Source organism: Ictidomys tridecemlineatus, chromosome 4 (assembly GCF_052094955.1).
Source record: "Ictidomys tridecemlineatus isolate mIctTri1 chromosome 4, mIctTri1.hap1, whole genome shotgun sequence".
NCBI lineage: Eukaryota > Metazoa > Chordata > Mammalia > Rodentia > Sciuridae > Ictidomys > Ictidomys tridecemlineatus.
In genome coordinates this window covers 178,334,449-178,358,277 of record NC_135480.1, presented here as the reverse complement: position 1 = coordinate 178,358,277, position 23,829 = coordinate 178,334,449, and the positions used below count along the sequence as shown (strand labels likewise).

The 23,829-nt window shown below is 51.4% G+C and overlaps 1 protein-coding gene across 1 annotated transcript in view; it reads right to left on the bottom strand.

Annotated features, from left to right (window-relative positions):
* The window catches only part of Col15a1 (collagen type XV alpha 1 chain), a 110,232-nt gene that overhangs the window by 42,077 nt on the left and 44,326 nt on the right, over positions 1 to 23,829 (bottom strand). Inside the window, exons 6-15 of the mRNA XM_078047873.1 lie at positions 19,550 to 19,694; positions 17,037 to 17,146; positions 14,595 to 14,729; positions 13,293 to 13,442; positions 11,295 to 11,444; positions 10,678 to 10,821; positions 6,384 to 6,437; positions 4,196 to 4,288; positions 2,913 to 3,038; positions 2,316 to 2,378 (exon numbers count right to left, since the gene is read on the bottom strand). Of these exons, the coding sequence (XP_077903999.1) occupies positions 2,316 to 2,378; positions 2,913 to 3,038; positions 4,196 to 4,288; positions 6,384 to 6,437; positions 10,678 to 10,821; positions 11,295 to 11,444; positions 13,293 to 13,442; positions 14,595 to 14,729; positions 17,037 to 17,146; positions 19,550 to 19,694 (1,170 nt within the window). The remainder of the gene's footprint in view (positions 1 to 2,315; positions 2,379 to 2,912; positions 3,039 to 4,195; positions 4,289 to 6,383; positions 6,438 to 10,677; positions 10,822 to 11,294; positions 11,445 to 13,292; positions 13,443 to 14,594; positions 14,730 to 17,036; positions 17,147 to 19,549; positions 19,695 to 23,829) is intronic.

The window sequence follows — 23,829 nt, the reverse complement described above, 5'->3', positions numbered from 1 at the left end:
GAGTGAGGTGTGCAAGCTGAAGAGCAGACACTCTGGTGAGGAGCCAAGGATCGAATGTGTCATTGTTTGGTACGTTCCTTAACATCCCTGAGATGGCTCATTTCCTTCAGCCCATTTTTGCTCTTTTACATTCAGTCTGTGTTCCTTCAGAAAGCATCATAAACACATAGTGCAAAAAATCAGGACGTAGAACAAATTTCAGGAACAAATCAACAAACAAATATGGGATTGATTTCCAACAGTTATCCAACTGTCAATCATCCTGGGCAAGCCTGCCCCTGCCCCTCCTCCAGGGCGCTGCTGAGCCTCCCCATTGCAAAGCTGCCCTTTGTGTCTCTGTGCAGATGTGGGCTGGGCATGGCTAAGTTCCAGACAGAGTGGGGGTCGGGGAGGCTGCTGGGGAAAGACCAGGCAAGATAAGTGTGGGTTGGTGGTGTCTCCTGCAAAATTTCATTTCTTATGAAACAGTTGGTGCGTGTAAAATAGTTTGCTAAAGCTCAACAGTTGCTTCTTTTTCTGAGAAATGTGCTTTCCATGAAAATCGGGTTAGCACTTCAATTAAAATAAACTTACTTGAGAGCTGATGGAAATGGAAAATTTAGTTCACTGATGCTGGTGTCTAGGCCGTTGACATTTCCACGTTCATGAGGGAGGGGGTGCACAGAGGCCCCTGCCTCCACCCCAGGAGGAAGGGACCCTCTCTCTTCTCAACCCTAAAAAACCCCACTGGCCATCCCTTGTATAAGCTTCCTTATCTTTATTGCCTCTCTTTGCTGGACATGGCTTATCTCATCAAGCAGGCTGGGAAGTCTGCCTGGCAGGAATCCATTCCCCACACCCCACACCAGCATGTGGCTTCCAGACAGCAGACAGGACAGGCGTATGGACAGAGAAGGAGGGATGGAAGGGAGGCTCAAGACCCAGAATGGCAGATTAAAATGGTGTCTGAAGGAAGTTTCATTCATTCTTCAAGTGCTCAGAGGGGTCTGTGCTAATTTTGAAGGGTACAGGGATAGTGCTATGGGCTCCCTGGCAGGGTGGACATGGGGGCCCAACAAGGAAGCTGACATCTTTATTGTCATTGGTCAAGAAGGGTCCCTGCAGCATAAATATTGTGAGGAAGGAGGGATGTGTCTGCTCATAAACAGGCCGGGAGAGCTTCCCAAAGGATATTCGGTGCCGCTCCCTTGTCCAGTTTCACTACCTGCAGTTTCAGTTATCCAGTCAACCACAGTCTGAAGATAGTAATTGGAAAATTCCAGAAATGAACAATTCACAAGTTTGAAATTGCAACCTGTTCTGAGCAGCATGATAAAATCCTGCACTGTCCAGCTCCACCCTGCCCAGGACATGAATCACCCCCTTGTCCAGCACATCCACACCGAATATGAGACCCACTGTTAGTTGCTTAGTCGCCATCTTGGTTATCAGATCCACTGCCACGGTATCTAGTGCTTGTGTTCAAGTAACCCTTGTTTTACTTAATAAAGGCAAAGTGTTAAGAGTAGAGATACTAGCAATTTTATTATAATATGTGGTTTTTCTAATATTATTTATTGTTGTTAATTTCTTACTGTGCCAGAAAACCACAGTAAGTACAGGGTTTAGTACTACCATAGTTTCAGGAATCTACGGGGGTCTCAGAACGTATCTCCTTGGGATAATGGCAGACTATTGTATCTGAACTGGACCTTGGAGGATGAGAAAGGACTTTCCTAGAAACAGTGAGGGGAAGGTAAATATATACTACTTCCTGCCAGAAGCCATGTGAGGGGGTAGCAGGTGATGACCTAGAGGGGCAGCTGGTGTAGATGGGGAAGGGTGTCAGGACTTTGCCCTGCAGAAGAGAGCCACTGATTTTTCTCAGTTAATGGGGAAGTCACTGATGAGGGCCCACTAGGGGGAGGTGGATAGGGCACTGGGTGGAGGATGGACTGTGGCTGCAGAGAATGGGGCACCCATGTGGAGCTCAATGGCCCAGCATGGGTGAGAAGAGAAGAATGTCTGATCAGGGTGCAGAGAAAGGTTGGTCTTGGCAACTGGCCTTTGGTGGCATGGAAGGGAGGGAAAAGAGGGGCTGGAGAAGACTGTCTGAGTCCAGGTCCCTGGGTAGATGGTGACATCATCCACTAAAGCTGGGGCAAGGGAGATGCTGAGTTGGGCACAGTGAGTCCCAAGATGAGGACATCCAGCAGAAGTGACCAGCAGGCAATTACAGAGAATCAGTCACAGAAGAAGCAAGGTTGGAATTCGGGGTGGGAGAGTGTGGCTCTGGTGGCTCCTGGTGTTAGAATGTACCCCTCTCTTCCCCTTACCTTCTCCCCTTTCATCCCAGGAACACCAGAGGCTCCATCAGGTCCAGGCTGTCCCTCAGGACCCTGCAGAACATCAATGACAATCAGTCACCTTCCTGGAAAGGAGGGCAGGGTGGGGAGGTGGGTGAGGCCAGCGGGTCCAGGCCCTTATGCCAGGGTCAAGGCAAGAGTGCCAGTCCTGGTCCCAGCTGGGCTGCTGCTGGCTGTGCCACCTGGACCAGCATCCTTCCCTCTCTGGGTCACTCTCAGATTTCTTCTTCCTCTGCAGGGGTGGCAGGAGCAGGACTGGACCTGGACGTTCTCCAGGGCACCCACCCAGGCCCAGCTCTGGGGTCCTGTGGTTTTAAGATCTCACAGCTGTCTGTCCTCCTACACTGGCCATGACAGGGCAGGAAAATGGTCCATAAGATGATATTCCTGGGGCTACTTCCCCGGAGTCTCGGCGATGGCTTGGATATGGAGGATTTTGCTTGCAAACCTTAGCTGGCTGCTCTCTCCCCAGTCACAGACAATGTGACGTCTGCAATCTGTCGACCCTTCCCTGGTGAAGGGAAGCCCCGGGGCCACAGAAACAGGGACAGAACTTCAGACACTCACGGGGGGCCCGGGTTCACCAGCAGCTCCATCCTTTCCAGGGGAGCCAGGGGGTCCATTAAAAACATCAGTTCCTGGTTTTCCTGGAATCCCCGGCAAGCCCGGTGGACCTGGGGGACCTGGAGGACCCTAGAAAACAAGAAATTTTGTTAGAAATGGTGAAGGGAGGGTGAATATGTACTGAGCATATATGTTCACACATTCCCTTCATTCCTAAGAATGACCCTACATGGAGGGCTTGGTGTCCCCACAGCAGATGGGGACAGCCAGATCAGTGAGTCCAGGAGACTCACACACACAGCTAATCTGTAGAAGAATCGGGATTTGAATCCAGGGCTTTCCAAGCTCACTGAATCTCGTTTTCTCCTAAGTGCTTCATACAGTAGAGATCTAATTAGCTGGAACGCCCGGAGGAGCTCTGGTTAATTGAGTGTTCTTATTAACCAGGAGGTCTACACTGCCTGCTACTTGAAACTCCTGAAGTGGACCTCTTAGCCTCTTGCAGGTTGGCTGGTCCCACCACCTGGCAGGCCCCTGGAAGATCCGTTCGGCTCCTACTCGACTCATTCCCTAAGTCCAGAGCTCTTCCAGCCCTGGTCACGTGGTCCTGAGGAGTGGGCAGAGGGCCAGCTGAGTGCAGCTTCTAACTGGGGGTCCATGCGCAGGACTCAGGAGAAAGACTGGGGATGAGGTTGGGGCTGGGGAGGAGGCAACAGCTGCAGCTGGAGAAGGGAGGCGCTCCCCTGGGGGCCGTTTAAGAGAGACTGGTGGAGCCCAGCCTTGGGCAGGGGCCAGGGAGCACAGGCGCCAAGGAGGGAGAAAGGGCTGTCTGGAGAGCTAAAGGCAGGGGTGGGGGTGCCAAAGGGCAGGGAAGACTTCAAGAAAGGTCTGGAAGTCAAGGTGTGAAATGCCATCCAGACAGGGAGGAGGCCAGGGGACCTGTTTCTTGAACTAAGAGTGAGATGGGGGCAGGGGGATCAAAAGCCAACGGTGGAGGTGAAGGTCAGTGTGCAAACTTGCTGGGAGCAGCCTGCTGCAGAGGGCAGCCAGGGAAAGGAGGGGAGGGGGGAAGAGCAGGTTCTGAATATGAACTCAGGTCCAGACTTACTTCAAACCATATGAACCCGATCCAAGTGGAAAATGTCAAACACGTAGGAGAGGAAAAGAGTAAGGAGCCCCATGGACTCTGCCAACAGCCCTCAGCTTGGCCAGCCAGGTCCCTACTGCCCGTCCCTGCGCTCCTCCCTCCTGGTCCCAGGCACCAGACGGTGTCCCTTCACACTTACTCTTAACAGCTCCTCACTGCCCACGAGGTCCCCGGAGCCAGAACCGCCATCCAGGCCCCAGCCTGGGCCGGAGCCCTCAGCCTCCACTCTCACCTGAAGAGAGAAGAAATCCCCACAGCTTGGATTCAACGGTCTCCATGGACGCCGCACCTCTGAGAGCTTCCCCAGATTCTGCAGCTGTAGTCATTAAATGGGTGTGTACCAAGTCTGGGAGGCTCCAAGGAGGAGCCAGTTTGGGGTTGGAGCTGGGTGCAGGAAAGCCATGGTGGGGGGTGGGGGGGAGGAACTGGTGATGGAGGTGGGAGACCTGTTGGGAGCTGTGGGCCTCAACCTGGGGAGGAAGAAGTAGTGCATAGCTGCTCAGGGGACTTGGGGACAGCCTGGGTAGGGAGGAGGAGGAAGAGGACCCCTTGAGGATGTTTCCTGGTTTCTCTTTTGGTGACCAGATAAACAGGGCACCATTCTCGAGATGGGGAACCCAGGGGGAGAACAGGACTGGGGCAGGTGGGAGGAGCCCAGTTTGGGATGTGCTGAGTTGAGGGACCTCTGACCATTCAGGGCATGGGACATAAATGAATTCTGATGCTGAGCACACTGCAGGCTTCTGCCAGAGGCAGAGAGCCCTGAGGCCCGACTGGAAGGAACTCTAGGGGCTGTCAAGGAGACTCTCCAGCCTGTGGCAGTCCCTGCGCACCGGGTGTGACAAGCTAGATGGGGAATCTCACGGTGGGCTCAGCAGCCCCAGAGGGTCCAGGAAGTCCACGAAGCCCCTCCCTGGCACCATCCAAAAGAGAACAAATGGTCAGCGAGGTGCCCCTCCAACCGACCCCTTCCTTTTGATAGAAACTGTGCTCGGTGTCAAGTTCTGATTACACAGAAGTGAAGATAGGCATCGATCTTCCCATGAGGACACCCTGACCCTCAGAGGTCAGGAGCCCTGTGTTCCTGTGCCACTGTGGTGGGAGGAAAGGTGCTGGGGGAAGAGCTGAGTGATGTGGACATGCCTGTGTACGTGCCCTGGTCACCCAGGATGTCCCAGTCCTGGTCTGGGCACCACCAGAGCCCCAGCATCCAGCCACCCCAGCCTCCCCAATCTCCAGACGCCTGTCCTGCCCACCTGCTGCTCCCAGCAGCTCCTGCCACCATCAGGGGTCTTTATTGTTCACAGGCTGCTTCCCTGGGCCCCTGGCCTCCTAGGGGATAGGCACAGTGCCGGAATTATCCCCAGGTCCCAGCTCCCCCACAGGGCTGGTGCTCAGGAAATACCTTTAGAATGACAGAAGCAACCATTTGGAAAGGAGGAGAAAGGAAAAGGAGAGAGTTGCATCCCAGGACACATGGGCTGCCAAAAAGCACCCGGAGAAGTGGCTGCCCTGCCAAATAAGGCACCAGAATGGCCGAGACCAGAAGAGGAGGGGTGGGAACACTGACAGGGAAAACCCCAAATATCAGTGCCGTGACACACCCCTCAGAGCCACCAGAGCTCTGCTGTCCTCTGAATCTACAGAGCCTCCCTTCCCCCACCTCAATGTGAGGATCTAGGGTTCAGGGCTACGGCACCATCTGCCTGGGGACCATCTCCATGCAGCCCAAGGGAGCTGAGCAGGGGCAGAAGGCCAGGGCCACGTGGAGACGGGAAGGGCCCCCAGAGGCAGCTGGATTACCGCCCACGGCCAGGCAGGCTCCCTGAGCAGGCCTCCTTGGGATCACAGGCCAGGGCCACTGTGCTGTAGCCCCTTGGAAAGACTTTCCCACAGGCAGCCATCTCAGTAGGAGGAACCTGTTATCTTTCTGTGGTGACCCACATAAGATAGCATTTCCATAAACATCAGCCACTTTATCTGGGCTAGGGTAAGCACCACGGCCCCTTTTATAGTTGAAGAACTGATAAAGAACTACACTGAGATCCTGCAGCCCCTGAGATAAGCCCAGGACCATGATCCTCGGGGCTCTGATTTGCCCAACACTCTCCCAGGAGGAAAACCAGGGGCAGAGCTAGACATAGAACACCTGAATGGGAAGGATCCTTCCAGAATAGATGGGGAAATGGAGGCCCATGGAGGTTGAGGACTCAGACAAAGTCACCAGCTGGTAAGAAGAAACTGGCCAGAACTGTCCCCTGCCATTTTCATGATCCCCACACCCTTGATCAGAGCCTGTGAGTGTTCCAGAGCTGCCCAGCACAAACCTGCTCTCCTTTGGGCCCGGCCTGTCCTTTCACTCCCACATGTATCCGTTCAGCCTGAAACAAGAAAATTCGGTTAAAACTTGGTCATACTAGGGGCTGGGGATATAGCTAGGGGTAGAGCACTTGCCTAGCATGTGTGAGGCCCTGACGAAACCACCAAAAAAACAAAGAAAAGACAGAAACAGACAAAAAACCCAAAAAGCATGGTCATAATATCTTTGGGACATAAAGCTTCTGAGCTGTTGATACTCCTCGGCCCAGAGGCCAGTGCTGGGCTAGCGTTGGCAAGCCCATGGAGAGGCCACGGGCAGATCACAGCTCTAAGTTCCTATTGACAAGTGACTTCTAGGAAGATATTTGGAGTCACCCAGAGGTGACAGTCAGTCCCATGTTTTGCTAGTGTTCCACAATACAGATTTTCAGATATATTAGTTCATTTTAAAGGCAATGTTCTCCCTATGTTCTAGAAAAGATTCTAATATCTAATCAGTCCTTAGAAACAGGATGACTTGATTTCAACCACTGTGGCTCATGTCTCCAGATGGTGACTGTGGACAGTGCAAAAACATCAAGGCAGAGAGTCCGGAGACTGAGGCCTTGATTTGACCTCTACTTGACCGCTGGGAAATGTGTGACCTTGAGCAAAGCTCTAATCTTCTCTGGGCCTCATCTGCAAAATAATCCTCTACACATATTCACTCTATTAACCCTCATGACAAATCAAGAGGTTAGGTACTTCGATTATGACCCCGTGTGGTGCAAAGACAGGAAGAGGTGAAGAAACGGGCTGTACACATGTGGCAGACCTGGGCTGGCATGCTGCCTCTCACCCACTAAGCTACACTGCTTTGGTGACTCCGAAGAGTCAAAATCATCCTAAAAATGTTCTTGAGGAGGTGCCCTGCCGACCACCCTGACTGTGCCTTTTTTTTTAATCTTTATTTTTATGTTGTGCCAAGGATTGAACCCAGTGCTTCACACATGGAGGCAAGCGCTCTACCACTGAGCCCCAGGCCCAGCCCCCCTATTGTGCTTTTTAACTATCTGCTCAGAACCACTTCAATTTCCCACAGGCCCCTAACACAGGCTTGGAGTGGTGATCTGTCCTCATCGGCTGTGCGCTGGGATGACTTGCTGTGTGTTCATTTGTTTCTCCCTTTCTCTCCTCTCTCTCTCTCCCAGCTCCATTCCCTGCTTCTTAGAGCTTCCCCAAAAAACTGATTGTAAAAATCATAAGCCCCTATGGTGGAAAATTCCAAAACGTATCAAGGACCTAACAACCTCCCACAACTCTACCCCTTCAAGGCAAAAACTGAATATTTAGGGAGAGTATTTCCTTCCAGAGTATTTCCTTTTTAAAAAATGTTAATACTGTTTTAAATTTTTAAAGATATTTTTTGTTCTGTTTAGTTGTACATGACAGTAGAATGTATTTGGATATATACATAAATGGAGTACAAATTCCCATTCTTGTGGTTGTACATGATGAGGAGTTACACTGGTTGTGTATCCATATATGAACACAGGAAAGTTGTATCTGATTCATTCTACTGGCTTTCCCATTCTCATCCCCCCTCCATTCCCCTGACTCTGCCCTGTCCTGTTTGGTGATCCTCCCCTCCTCCCTCTTCTACTCCCACCTATTATGAGTTAGCATCTGCATATCAGAGAGAACATATAGCCTTTGGTTTTTTAGGATTGGCTTATTTCCCTTAACATAGTAATCTCTAGTTTTACCCATTTACCAGCAAATACCATAATTTCATTCTTCCTTATGGCTGATGTAATTTCTGTTATGTATATATACCACATTTTCTTTATCCATTCATCTGTTGAAGGGCACCTAAGTTGGTTCCATAGCTTGGATATTGTGAATTAAGCTGCTATAAATGTTGATGTGGCTGCATCACTATAATATGCTGATTTTAAGTCCTTTGGGTATATGCCAAGGAGTGGGATAAGTGAGTCAAATGGTGGTTCCATTCCAAGTTTTCTAGTCTTCCAGGGTTTACATGTGAATATTTTTAAATCATTAAGGCCACATAATATAACCAAGTTTATAACCAGCTTCTTTCACTTCACATGTTTCCCCATTATTAAATATTAATAAGAGTAATAACTAATAACTGTATAATGTTCCATTATTTGAATATAGTTTAATTCCATCTCCTGTTGTTGGCTAATTAAATCATGCCTCAATTTTCTCTACCACAAACAAAACTGAGATCAACACCCTTGTGAACAAAGCCTCTTCACACATCAGACTATCTCCATTAGAATGGATTCCTGAGACAGAAGTTTCTGGTTGTGGTTTCATGGTGGTTAGTTTACAGTTGTTAATATGCAGTTTCATGGTCATTAACAGACGTGGACAAGGCTTCCAAGAAGCAGTAAATCCTCAACACTGCCAACAGCTTGGCCGGCCTCTCCAGGCCACTTTCCCAAAGTAGAAAACACAAGGATTTAGGACAACCAACCCAGTTTCTTCAAGAAATCAGCAGCAAAAAGAATGTAAGAGACAATCAGAGAATAAAAGACTCCTGGGACACTTGTTAACCCCATGTGATGGTTAGCCCTTGCGGGGGGGAAAAAGGCATTTAAAAAATAATCAGGGTGTTAGTTAATATGAAGGGATCACTGTTGACTGGTTAATAGATGACGACACTGTGGGTATGACAATACAAAACAGAAAGGCCCAGATCAATCTCTTAGCAATGTGCACGAATTATTTACAAGTTAAATGATATGATGTTTGGAATTTTAAACAAATACTCTAGCCCTCCCCTCCCCTGCAAAAAGATGATGGTAGTGGGTAGAACAGATGAGGCAAGATTGGCAACGGTCAGTGACTGCTCGAGCTGAAGGATGGCCACGCGGGGGTGAATTAGACCATTCTAAGCCCCTTTGTGAATTTTTTAGATTTTTCAAAAATAAAAAGCATCATAGCCCAACTTGCTCCCAGGGTTGGGTCACCTGAGTTCATCCCCTGGGGTCCTGGACCCCAACTCTGTGGTGCTAGAGGCTGCCTGGGTGTGCATGGGGCACAGCTGGATTAAACCTAGGGTCCCTTCTCCCCTCCTTCCCTTATTAGTGATGACGAGGAGGCCTGGGCCTCTAGGAGTCAGGGGCATCCCTCAGGATGGAACCTCGCTCCTGGCTCCCCACTGAGGGTCTCATGAATGAGAACACAGGGGGCTGAAGCTCAGGAGCAGGGACTGTGCAGGCAGCAGGCCTGGGGCTAACGCCAGCACTTCTCCTCGAGGCCGCCACAGTGGCAGGTGTCTTTACCTCCCAAGAGCCTCCTCCTTCGTGTAGAATGGAGACCACTCACCTGACACCAAGACTGTGGGGTAAATAGGACCAGGGAATGCTGGCACAGGGTGCTCCATCCGCCCCTTCAGACAGCTCAGTTCCTGCCCCCTGACTGTGAATTCCTCAGGGACGGAAAGAAGGTCACATTCTTCTCTGTCTCCAAATGACTGGACTGAGGGCCCCGAGATGCCATGTGTCCAGGCTGAGTCATGACTACAGGAGGGTCACTGTGACTACAGGGTCGGGAAGCAGGGTAGTGAGCACCAGGCCACTGGAAGAGACCCTTGGCCACGGGGGATTCTGGACTCCCAGCGGCCTCTCTTGACCTTCTTTCCACAGCCCCTCGGCTTCTGGGTCAGCTGTGGCTGAACGTTGAGTCAAGGGTCACTTAGGGAACTGAGGTGCCTAAGGTGGTCACCAACCAGGGAGGGGGGTCCTCTAAAGATATATTCACTTTTGAACAGTGATTTCACTCCCTGCTCCCCATGCCCTCCAAATGAGGCCCAGCTGTGGGCTTCCTATTTCTAAAAGATGAAGCTACAGCCCTTGACTGGGGACAACCTCACGTGTGGGTACAGAGTGTCCCTCACAGCTACCCTCTTCACAGACGGGAAACAGTCTCAGAGAAATGGAAGGATTTGCTTCAGGTCACACGGGAGCAGTCCAGAATCCTAGAAACTTGTGCTGGAAGGGACTCAAGGGTCCCACACTGAGCATGCTTCTGTCCCCTCCACAGTCCCCAAGTCACACAGTCAGTGTGTGTGTCTTCCCACAGTGCCTCATTTCAATTAAAAAGGGCAGCTGGGATCGAGGCTAGGTCCCCTCAATATTTACTTCTTGCTTTCCCCCCCCCCCAGGTTCAAGGCCCTCAAATACACAATGAGATGAGAAATGAGAACCCGACTCTGAAAAGGACAGGGGCCGCCCCTGCTCTTCCCTGCCAGAGCTGCCAGCCACATCGTCACACCTCCCAGCCACTTACCGGAGGAGTGACTTGTCTCTCAGGAGCTGCGGTGGGGACAGGGAGTGGTGGCCCGTCAGGGGGAGCACTGCTGGGTCCCTCGCCTCCAGCCGTGGCAGGGGGCTCCTCCGTGGAGGTTGCTGCCCAGTGGTCATCACCAGGTGCCTGGAAAGGAAACCCACCCGTGGAGTGACGCTGCCCCGACCACATGGCTGTGGGCATTGTGGTCACAGCCATTTCTGTGGTGCTAGCTCCATTTCAAGGCACTTTCTCACCTACAACCTCCATTAACCACCCCCCACCCCTGGGGCACATTCTCAGAAGCAGCAGTTCACAGGCCCTTCAGGGATCTGTCTCCCTTGGGGCTAGGCTAGGAGGCTAAGTCCCCTTTCTACCTCTGACCACTTGTCTCTGAGACAGTCTTTTGGGGCCAAAGCCAGGAGGCAGCAGATTGGGACAATGTCTAACCCCTCTGTCATGCTCCTGTCATTGCACCCCACCCCCACCCAGGTGGCATCTCCCCAGACCCTTCATAATGAAGCTGAATGTGCCTCTGCAGAGGCCACTAACTACCCCAACCTAGGATGCTGACCTCTCTCTTTCCCAAGCCACAGAGGACACTTCTAGAAGACACTTACAGGAGTGACCACTTGCCCAGGGGCCGCAGTGGGTGCAAGGGTAGCCAGGCCATCTGTGGGGACCCCACTGGCTTCTTCTTCCTCGAAAGTGACAAGGGGCACTTCTGAAGCAGCTGCGGCTGTGGTTAAATGTTCTCCATCCTTTGGACCCTGGAACGAAACCAGCATGAAGGATCTGGCATCCATGGCCAGGCCCCTGCTGCAGCAGGTGCACATATGCTGCAGGGAGGAGACCCCGGGGGCCATCAGACAACTGACCTTCCCTTCCCCTTGCTTATCAGGAACTGGACCTCAGCTCCAGGCTCCTGGGGTTAGAATGAGGCTCTCAGGGCATCCCCAACTCACCCTGGGAATCCCTCGAGCACATCTCTGCCAGGTGCTTACCTGGCTTAGCTCCAATAACAGGAGCCCACCCCCTCTACAGGCAGCTGGGCTCAGACACTCCTGCTGGTCAAGCCCACTTTCTATGAAGCTAGGACTTGGTAGACCTGACCCTGGTTTCCAACTTGTGGTAAGTGCTTTGTCTTTAAAGAATAAACAGGGAGGAGGAGGGAAAGGGAATCAGAAGGAGGAGTGGGGGAGGGGGAGAAGGAGGAGATCACTTCATTCAAGGAAATGATCCATGCAACTGCCAAGTGGCCTGGAGAGCTCTGTCACTGGACAGTGCACATCTTCCCACTGCAGTTTCCCTGCATGGACCGCAGACCAGAGCTGGATGCTGCTGGAGCAGCTTGACACAGACCAGGGAGCATGGTGTGGATGGCCTCAAGGCCGGGTTATGGACCTGGGCCTGGCCACCCTGCATGCATTCACTCAGCAACCACTTGGTGCCCATTACGCAGCAGGAGTGAAGCACACCCAAGAGGAGGCATCTGCAAGCCCTGTCCTCGCTGAGCTTGTGCCCTGCTAGGGAGCCAGGCATGAACCAGTGGGCAGGTTCATTACGGATCACAGGATGATGGGCCCTTCCAAGGGCAAGGACGGCCCCTTCCTGAGGAAGTGGTGTTGGAGGTGAGCACAATGGAAAGGACAAGGCTTCCCAGCATACAGGGGTGTGAGAAGGCTGTGAGGCAAGAGGGACAGATCTGCTCAAGAGACTGGAAGAAGATGGGGGCGGGAAGCAGGGCCAAAGCAAGAGGGTGGGGAGAGACCAGCCAGAGATGTGGTCAGCACGAGTGGCCAGCCAGACCCTGCAAGGCTGCTCGTGTCTGTGGGTCAGGATGATGGGAAGTTCCCAAGCAGAGGGCTGATACCCCAGAGAGAACTGGAGACAGAGGCCAGAGAGGCCAGGGAGGGTCTGAGAAATCCCCTGGACTGGGGGCACCATTTAGTCCAGGGGATGGCACTGGAGGACAGAAGTGGTCATAAGGGGTTTAGGTGGAAAAATCACTTAGACTCCATATTTGATGAGATGTGGATGTAAGGAAGGGGGAAAAGAATTCAGCACTAGCCCACTGGGAGATGGATGGTCCACTTCTATGGTGGGAATGCAGAAGTGGACATCAGGAGTTAGCTTTGAATCTACTGAGTGAAGAATCTGAGAATCTTTTATAGGGACTATTATAGAATCTATTATAGGGATGCTGTCGGGACAGTCCCATCCAGTGCCTGGAGGACTTATGTTCAGCTTCAGGAGCTGGGCAGTCTCTGCACTGCAGGCAGACGTGGGTGAGCAGGACTGGCCATGCCCTCTACCCTACTAGGCCTGGTCTGCCTGCACCCTGACACCCTGCTGTCCCTTCTGATAGCCAGCTGCAACTCCATCTCCTCTCCCACTCCCACCTGGCCACCACCCTCATGCTGGATCCTTTCCCCCATGCTGGCTCCCCTCCCCACTGCCCTACCGGGGCTGTGCCACACACCAACCCAACCTGGCGAGCTCCACCCCTGAGAGAGCATTTAGTCAGAGAACTGTCCCCCTCCCCACAGGAGACTTGCTGAGTGTGGGACCCACACTGAGAAGGCCAGTACCCAATCCCAACACTTCATGCTCCTTACCAGGGTGGCGTCTTCCCCAGAGTCCTGGGTGAATGTGGAGAGGGCCGGCTCCCCTGTGGGCATGCTGCCAGCCTCTGTTTCCCCAGCAGTGCTGACGGGCACCTCAGTCTCCCCTGTTGCTGTCATTGCTAAACCTTCATTATCCAGTCCCTAAACAGAAAGGCATGCTGAGGGACCATGGCAGTGGACCTGACCATGGACCACTGGGCTGTTGCCGGAGGGAGCACACAGATAGGGCCCCTTGTGCACCTATATCCTGTCGCTCCTGCACCTTCCAAGCAAGTACTCAACCAAGATGGCACCTTGCACCTGTGCCCACAGTGTGACATCAGTGTGGGAATATAGACTCCTGCCCCCATCACCCTAGCAAACAGCTGCGCCATGTCACCCTCGGGTGACACTTGCTCTCCAGTGGTCTCTTCTAACCTCTGCCACCGGTCCCAAGTGAAGAACTTCACGGGTACTGAAGTCCTTGGGTCGGGGTAAAACCCCAGGCCGTGGGCTCCAGGGTCTTCTTGCTGAAGGAGCTATCTGTACTCACTGACCACTTGACCACTCACTGTCTCCTGCTCTTCCTAGCACAGTGCCATCTGGCTCCACTCCTCCCACATCTAAAACTGCTCCCTCAACCTTACTCAGGTTCATGTTGAGAATTCGGTGGAGGCTGGAGGCCCCCAATCTTTCTCCCCTGGGAAGGCCGATTTCCAATCTGACCACATCTCTTCCTTGTTTCCTACCTTTCAATGGCACCTTACTTCTGCTGGATCCCCTCAGGCTCCTTGACGGAGTCTCAAACCTGCCCTGCCACGATCTCAGAGGCCTCACAGAGGCCCATGGTCACACTGTACTTGTTTTGTTTTACGAGGCCGCAGGCCTTGCTTCTGCCACCCTGTTTCATGGAACACCTGTCCCATTCCCATCTGCCCAGCTACTTCCTCTCCGCCTCCCAGGCTCACTTTTTACCTCCTTCACCCCAAAGCTGGTCTCTGGGCCCCTATTCTGTGCTCACCAAGCAACAACAGCTTCTGCTCTTGAACCTCTTACTACTGAGTTTCCAGAAACCAGGACCATCCTATTTACCATCTGTCCCCACTCCAGGGCCAGCAGGCCACAGCCCTCCACAAACTCTTGCCCAATTGGTGAAGCCACACCTCAACCTCCTACTCAGAGCCACCCAGACTTGGCCTCCCAGGGCTTTACTCTGCACTTTGCAGGGAGATGAGGAAGGCTAGTGACTGCTCCAACTGGGTTGACCCCCTCCCTGATAGCAGGAGGCGCACAGCAGGCACTTGAGTTACTTACAGAAGTGAACCCTTCCCCGGGATCCTGGGTGGACACAGGCAGGGCTGATCTCCCAGTGGGCGAACTGCTGAGCTCCGCTTCTGGGGTGGTACTGACAGGCACTTCAACCTCTCCTGCTGCTGTTGCTGCTAACCCCTGCAAACACAGACATCACAGGAGACCACATCACTGGGCCCCTGGTCCTGGTCCACGTGGAGAGAACAGACAGCCTGCTCCCCTCCAGCACGCATTTCTGTAGCTCCTTTACCCCAGGCACTTCCACGTCTACAACCCCACCCCAGCCCCACGCCTGTCTCAGATTTGCAGAAGCCGGGGACAGGACAGATTGCTGGGCACCTCGGTCCCCTGCTTGACTCAGTGTCTTTGCCCCTCTGGTGAGGAGTGATCGCTGCCTCCTGAGTCAGTTTGCTCTAGCTCTGATGCTTCTGCCTGGACACAGGGACTTCTGCCACCCCTGTCCACATGCACCAGTCCAGACAAAAGGACAATGTCTTTGCCCGAAGGCTTCAGAGATGCGCAAGTAGCACCTTCGTCCTCCTCAGCCTTCTCGAGGCCAGCTATTCCTCTGTCCTCTCTTTCCCATGACTCGGCTTCCTCTGGGCAATACACAGGATGAATTCAAGAAAGTGACACAGCAAGGGGACAAATGGAAACAGCGGCTCTGGCTGCCAGTGTCCTCAAGTGGCTATGTTTTATGTCTATTTTTCAAAGTTTTTCATTTTTTATTTTTATTTTAATTTTTTTTTGCTTTTGAATACTAAACACAGTGGGCTGATCCAAGACAGATTTCCTGCTGCAGGACTTCTCAGGGCCTATATGAAGGGAAAGTCAGAGCATTTCCCAAACGTACTTGTCCTCAGAGCTCTTCTTTCACATAAATATTGTCCTTGCAGACTTATCCTCTCCCCATAAAGACACATAAGAAAGATGACGTCACAGGATATCAATTGAGACTCTCTCTCTGACTCAGGATCAGCTAAAGCCCCGAAGGGCAAGTACAATTCCATTTGCAAATTCCAAATCCACCTGATTCCACAGCCATCAGGTAACTTCCACGTGCTAAAAGAAGTGGCTGCCTCACTCATGGGGACATGCTAACAGACAATGGCGTGACAGCAGTTCTACCAGTTTCAGGCCATCCTACCTCCCTGATAGAGAGGGGAGCTGAGTGACTGGTGAGGAAAAATTTCTTTGGAAAGGATTTTCAGAGTGCTGTTCTTTCTCCCTCTCCTCTCCTCCCAAAAACCATCTGGCAAGCTGGATGTGAATACTCTGGAATTTGGGAGACACAGGGACTGGTGTGATGCTTTCCAGGGAGACAAAAGGGGAAAGTAAGGGACCATCTAGATCCAGAGAGGGAAGGGAAAGGGGACAGAGGAGAGGGAATGGGAGAAAGAGATATAGGGGGACATAGGGACGAGGGGAATCTGTCTGCAGCTGTTTTACTGGACACAGGCAAGATATAATCCCTGCAAAGGGAGCTGGTTAAATTCATCAAGCTATGGCCTCTACCCAGAGGCCCATCCAGAGGGTGTGGAAGCCCAGGCAGAGGTTTAAAGGCCAGCAGTGGAACTTTGGTCCTCCTAGGTCTCCTGCAGGAGGACCTCGGAGGAATCTCAAGAGCCGCCACAAGAGAAAGTTCCAGCATCTTCCCCACCAAAGGCCCAGATCCTAATTTCACCCAGCTGGGCCCTCCTCTCCAGGTGCAGCTGTTAAAAGCAGCTGCTCCAGGGCCACAGGAAGTGAGGAGGAGAAAGAAGGAAATAGAGAGGAAACCCCCCAACAGTGCTTCCTTCCCTGGGTGATCCTGGTGTGCACCAGGCCTACACCTGCAAAGGGGGGGGGACTTATTTGTATTTTTGTTAATTTTTTTTATATTATCCTGGACTGACCAAGTGAAATACCTGTGAAAAATCTGAGTGTGACCAGATGATTGGGAGAGATGAGAACTGTCTGAGTTTGCATCCCAGGAGAGGGAAGAAATGATCTGGCACTTTAGTTTTTAGCAGGGGTCATTGTGAGAGAGCTACATTTGCTTTAGTTTTGTACCCTACTGTGTCCAGCATTTCAGATACTGCTGGCATTGCAGGTGGAAGAACCATCACCCAGCAATAGCATGGACACACCTGCAGTTAATGTGATTCTGTCTTGAAGGGGGCTCAAAGGGCTGAGGAGTCTCCACAATGGAGCAGGAGGGAGGTGGTTTCCATGGTGAGGGACTGGCATGCATCACTAGGCAGGTGTGAGGATGAGCGGGGGTCGCATTTCCTCCACCTTGCCTGGTGCATCCCGGAGCCCAGGGAACCTTGCCTCTACATATCACGAGGACAGGGGCAGTCCAACTAAAACCCTCCTGATTCTCTATGGTTTCCAAGTCACCATTAGGTTTGAAATAAGCAAAGTTCACCACTGGCTTACAAAGGAAATTTGCCATTCACTCACCTCTTCTTCAGTGACAGGGAAGGCCCCGCTCCCTGAGCCAATCTCAGGAATGGGGTCACCATCCACAGGAGGAAGTCCCTCCAGGGTGTCATTCAGGATCTCACCTGACCCTACAGGAAGAAGGCATTCTGTAATTAATAACTACATTTTTCATTGTTGGAAAAGAATGAACTGTCTCTTTACCTGCTAGCTTGGTGTAATTTGGAAAGGTGTAACAGCATAACATTAGATTAAGAAGAAAAAAAAAACACGTTGCAGAACAAGAGGGTAAGGTAATATTGCTTGGTGGCTTCCATCACCAGCTCTGGTACCTCCACCAGCTCGGAATTCTGCTTTGCCGTTTACCAGGAATGTGACCTGTGGCAGATTGCTTAGCGTATGATGCAAGCTGGTCACCTACAAATGAGGGATCATAATACTTCCCACCTCATAGGGTTGTTTGGAGGATTAATTGATAAATTAATGCAAGAAAAGCATTGAGAAAAGTTCACAGCATATAGGAAGCGACTGATAAACTTTCATTGTTATTGTGGTTCTGTATTTGTAAAATATAGAAAAAAAACCCCAAACTATATATGACTATACATGTTCTATCATTATTATATATTTTATAACATTCATGTTATACAATGATATTATCTAACATACATGTATGGGTGTGTCTATATGTTTATATAGACATAATTGGCTAAACCACAGTACTTAATATTTGTATCTTGAAGAGGATAGGAGTGGAAGGAGAAGAGGAAACTATTATCGCTCATACAACTGTGTATTGATTAAATTGTTACCACATGCACACATTTATTTTATAATTTAAAAAACATAGAGACCTAAAGCAAAGAAAAAGAAATTACACTAAAGTAAATGTATGCTTGTTATCCACCCCATCCCTCACCCCCACCCCTCCCTTAATCCCCCAGCCAGTCATTAATTCTAACTGGGACCTATCCTACTATCAGGCTGCCTGGGAAGAGCCGGGCAGGAATCCCAGGATTCTGCCTCCCTACTATCACCAGAGCATGTGTCTTGCTCCTGTGGGCACAATGAAACCTTTCACTAATAATTTTCACAGAGTAGTGGCTGAAGTAGGGGCCTTGAAGCTGGGAGGACCCGTCTCCAGACCGGGATCCTTCTGCACACTGAGGTCGCTCACCCCCTGGGCAGAACTGTGTGGGGGAAGTGTTAGGCTCTCTAAAGGACCCTGTGCCACCAGGAACTTGAACTACAGAGCACAGGCACCCGCGGGATGCGGGTGTCCTCCCTGCACTGACCACCAGGGGGCGCTGTGCAAGCGGCCCGTGGGTCTTTAGCCTCTTTCCTGACCCTGGGAGGGTGGAGGCCAGGTAGGACTGTTGGGGAAGCTGGTAATACAACTATGTGGGGGCTTTCCCTAGCTAGGGATAATGCTCAGGGTGCAGGTTTCCTTCTCTCCATCATCTGGGTTGTCTACAAAACAAGATTGAAAGGAACATTTTAGTCAGTCCCTGGTTTTCCTCTGGCCTTTGAGGGGCAGGTTAAAAAGTTAGGCTGATCTTGGGCACAGTGAGCTGTGCTGGGTTCTGGGTCACTCTCCATTCCAATTCTGCCTGCTCAAACTAGGAGAGTCCTTGCCCTGCCCTCTGCCCTGACAGCTCCTTGCCCCTTCCTTAGGGATTGCAAGTCCACCAGAACAGCATTTGCAACTCAAAATCACTTCTGACACATTCACCTGGAAGGCAGGATTACTGACATGCTTGGTTAAGGACTCTAAGGCTGGGAAATGCTCAGTTCCTTGCCCCAGGCCCTCAGCAAATAGGCTCCTGTGCAGGGCTTCCATTCAAGCTGTGTCCCAGGACCCTCTGGCTCTCGCAGCTACAGCCTCACTTCTTGGTTTTACTATAACTTTATTAAATTACTATACAATTTTCTTCTGTCCAATATTGTATATGATCTCTTAACCACCAACTTCCTAAACCTAGTTATTAGACTAGAGTTCATTAACTGATGGAGAAGCAAAAAGAGTAATGATAAAGATTATTACAGAAGACTTAGAAAATACAGAAGTCCAACAAAGAAAAATAAAATCCCACCTACAATCCTAACACCCAGAGATAACTGGAGATAACTGCTCCTAACATTTTGTAACATCTCATAGGTTATATCTAATATAGCCACATTGATCTACATAGCTATTCATAAATGGATATAAATAACATATATTCAAAACAAGGTCAGCACAAAGTTTTGAAATCTGCTTTTTCAGTGGAATAAACCAAGAGCATATTTCTGGGTCATTAAGATTCCACATCAATGGGGAAGATACTAGTGACATAGAGTTTGCCCACCCATTCTTTATGATGGGCACTCTGGGTTGTTTTTGCTATTAGGAACAGCACTGCTAGAAATGACCCTGTCCCCACACCTCAGAGCTCTGGCCTGGGTTGTAACAGTGGTGTGAAATGTCCCCAGGCTGGAAACCCAGCAACCACTCAGCGAAAAGCCATCCCCTGTCCCTGGGCCTCAAGACTTGCCTGGTTCTAGGTTGCTGTGCTGGACAACGCTGGAGGTGTTTTCTGGGGTCTCCTCTGGTATGGGTTCACCAGAAAGCTCCGTGTCCTCGTAGGGAGAGGGTGAAGTGGGAGGTATATTTATGGGATCCACTTTTGCTTCTTTAGGCTGAAAGGATGAAAAATGAGACCCAAAAGGATTGACTTGACAGAAAAGCTCAAAAAAAAAAAAAAAAAAAAGACAGTGACTTTCAGAGGAGAAAATAACTTATCCACAAAGTGCTGAATAAGCCAAGAAAGCTGAGCCCTCCTTGCCGTGTCCTGGGCCATCACCACACCTGCCTCCCAGGGCCTGGAGCCATGTTCATTGGATCATACTAAATCCCGGTCAGCTCACAGCAAGACTCTGCTCATCTCAGCCACAGGTCTGAGCACAGGGACCACAGTTCTGTCATCCGGAAGCCAGGGCCAGCACAGAGGAAGTGCCCAGGGAAGATGCACTGGGTGAGGGAACGAACGAGCGGCCCAGTGCATGAGCCCCACTGCACTGGGACTACCACACCAGCCTAAGCCCAGGTGTGTCCTGCTGCTGAAGGCCTATGAATAGGAAAGATGCAGTGGCTTCCTTCCAGGGACACTCTAGCACCTGTGCAGCTTCTCCAACCACAGCCAGTGTCCTGACCAACCCTACCTACTAGGGAAAATCAAACACACAAAAACTTAACAGCTGGAAACAGCAGTTCAGAGATCCAAGCAGAAATCCCAATGCAGGTCCTAAGGGTCACATCACTCCCAGCCGCAGCAGCAGCAGCTCGTGAGACCCAGGGCTTGTTGGCATCCAAATGGTCTCATCACTTTCTAAGAAGAAGGCTGCTAGAGGAGGAGGGATGAGGGGAAGGGCCCAGTGTCCAAATTGTGATATGAACAAGAAACAGATCTTGTTAAGATGCTAAGACCTCAGGGTTAGTGTCTTAATGCAGCATCACTTATCTATTGTAACAACACAAGGATATTTCTTCATTGTCAGAATCTAGTGTATACACCGTGGATCTCTGACCCATCAGAACAGGGAAGATTCTCAGGCTCCCCATAATTTGATGATTCCATTCTTACAGTCAGAACTGGGTCCAATCCCAGCTCTCTGCTTATTCGCTAAGTTATGTTGGGCAAGTCACGTAACCTCACTGAGCCTCAGCTTCCTGCTCTGTCCAGTGGGGACAATCATATGTATTCAGAGGTTGAAAGGGCATGGAAATGCTCAGCACACCTTTATTGTCAATACACCAACATCCCATATTCGTTACTGAAAAAGCTGCACGAGGAGATAAACAAAAACAGAAAATAATCACTTTAAATACCAACACTCAGAGAAAAATCACTTGTCAATTTTATTGTCGTATACAATCTCCAGGGTGAGGGTGGGAGTGATGGCTGCAGGGAGCTGGGCCTTGAAGAGTGAACTGAGTTACAGAAAACAAGGCTAGAAAGAAGGGTGGACAAGTTCAGGGCCTGACAACCTGAGCTTGGCAAAGGCCCAGGGTTGGAGAAGAAGCGGGACACAGCCTGAGAGGCAAGGTGCAGGAGGGGGTGGTGAGAGGGGCTTGGACCAGGAACTTGCAGGTGAGCAGCTCAGGCAGGAGTTTTTATTGAAAGACCCCTTCCACCTGCCCCACCCCCTTCCTTACCACACACACACTTAGGCAGAGGTGACTTGGATGTCGCCCCAGGGTTGAGAGGGATATTAATTCTTATTCATCATAAAACAGAACTTTCCAGAAATGCAAAAGTGGAGCCTATAACTTCTCATACACAAATTTGCCCCTTCACAAAAAAGCTAACTCAACACAAGAGACAGGAATGAGGAGAAAGGCAAGGAGGGACTGATTTTTTAAGTCCCTGACCCGGCAGACAGTCCACGGTTCAGTTCAACGGTTATGGCTCATGTCTTGGAAGGTGCAGGCAGATAAGGCAGAGGATGGAGAAGTGAGCTTCATTCCCAGAAGGAAGTCAGATAGAGAAGGCGGGGACCATCTGAGGTGAAGGGGCAGATTCCCCACCTGGAGGGGTGGCTGGGAGAAGGAGCCATGGAGCCCTTCCTGGAGATGATAATGATAGAAGTCTCAGCTCTGGGAGGTACGGGAAGCACCCCCCACCCAGACCTGGAGACGGCGCTGTGTCACCTCCAGGCTGGGTGGCCCCCAGGCCAAGCTCTCATGGCTCCTTTCTTCTGTGCCTTCTAGAAAGTAGATTCCAAAACACCTCCCTACAGACAGGACCTAAGGAAGTGTGAACACGTGGCCAAACGTGAACCCTGCTTGGATGGAGGGGTGCCCAGGGGAAGGATCCTGAGGATCAGAATGGACCAATCAGGGTCAGGACCGCCAGGCCCAGAGCCACGGATCAGGGGCAATCCTCAACCACAGAGGGCAGCCCTGGGGCTTGGCAGCCTGTGGGCCCCAGCCACCAGCCACCAGCCAACCAGGAAGCAGGTGGTAGGAAGAGGCCCCAAGAGGAATGGGCATCTGCGCTATGCCAGTCTCTCCTAGCCCTGAACTGAGTTCATCTGAGGCCTTGTCTCCCTTGGTCCTCACAAGAAGCCCATCACTCCACCAACCCCAGCAAGCACCCCCCACAAGCTGCCGGTGCCAAGCACTCTGCCAGCATTCACCAGAGTCCAAGCTTAGTGAGGTTACGTGACTTGCCCAACATAACTTAGCTAATAAGCAGAGAGCTGGGATTTGATCCAGTTCTGACTGTAAGTTCCACACTGAGTAGGACTCTTATCTGCACCAGTTCTCTTAAAATCTTTAAGAAAAGTGGGGCAGGGAATCTGAGAAAGTGTTTGGGATGCCCCAGAGGCCACGAAGGCCACCAAATCACCAGCCACTTTGCCACTTCTCCAGGTCCTCTGGGAATTTCTCTCACAAGGCTCTTGGCCGATCTGTGACCTCCCTCTGCCCCTGAACCTGCGGTACCATGTCCTGTGAGGGGGGGCCAGGCTGGGGAGTCTGTCAGGCCAGGCTCAGTTCCTGACTCTGCCACCATGTGTCCTTGGTAGGGCCACCTGGCCTCCTGGACATCCCCTTGCACATCTGCATAGTGGGGCTTCTGCTGCCTCCCTGGTAAGGTGGTTGCAAGAAATCAGTGACATCCTGTGGGCAAGAATGCCAGGCCCGCAGTGGGTGCTGAGAAATGCCACTTCTCCCCTGCCTGGCTCCAGAGTCGCCTGGCTCCTCTGACCCCTCCCAAGCTCCCATCCCTGTGACCATCTCACATTCTCAGATCCAATTCTCTTTTCCTGTCCCTCTCTGAGGCTACCCTGGGTTATTATCATCTCTGTCTGAGATGGCCTCCCTCCAAATGGGACTGGATGCTAGGAGCAGCATTCGGCTCCAAGCCCTGAGGGACCACCACTCTGTGCCCTGATGTCCTGTGTCCTCGACAGAGTAGCCCAGGGCTGATGGGTGCAGGGGATTATAACACTGCCCAGAGTGGCCACCCTCCCTAGTCACCAGCTGGGCAGGCCCACTGGACCCTTAAGTTCCCTCATCCTAGCCAAGAATGGATCTCCATTCTGGGGACAGACTTTCACAATCCTCCTGAGCCAGGAATGCATGGGTGGGCATCAGGAGACCTGCGCCTAGGCACCCTTGGGCCAATTTCTTTCTCTCTCTGGACCTCAGTTTGCCCATCTGCATTAGGAGCAGTTTTCTGTACACTCCTGTACAAGAAGTGACAAGTCCCTCCAGCACTAACAAATACAGTCCTATTCCACAGCATCCACATCCCTGTCACCCTAAGTCTAGAGTTTGCAGCCTTTGTCTCATTGACACCTCTCTCTCTGTCTTCTATAAGAGGTGAGCTCACAAAGTAAGCCAGTCCAGAGGAGGCTGCTGGAACTTTCTGTGCTCAGTGATGGAGATGCTCCTTGCTAAATCACTGAGCACAAAAATAATTCGGCCACAGGCCACAGTGGGCATTCCCAGCAGGCAAGAGGTCAAACACCAGAAGGAGGGCAGCCCTTCCCATGGGGCTGGGGTGGCTTGGCAGCTCACAGGAGTGGGGCCCCACTGTGCTCTAGCAGTCCTCACAGCTGGAGTGGAGGCCCAACTGTGTGTGCTCTCTCCTAGAAAATGCCACAGCAGTCATTTTTCAGAGTCACTTCCCTGGAGCCAGGCACTAGGCTGAAATGTGCCCCTGCTGCCACAAAATCTCTCTCGTGCCATACCCGGGGAGAGAGGACTACCACTGTTGCCGGTCTGGGGAAGGGCAGCTGAAGTTCAGGCAAGCTGAGAAGCCATCCA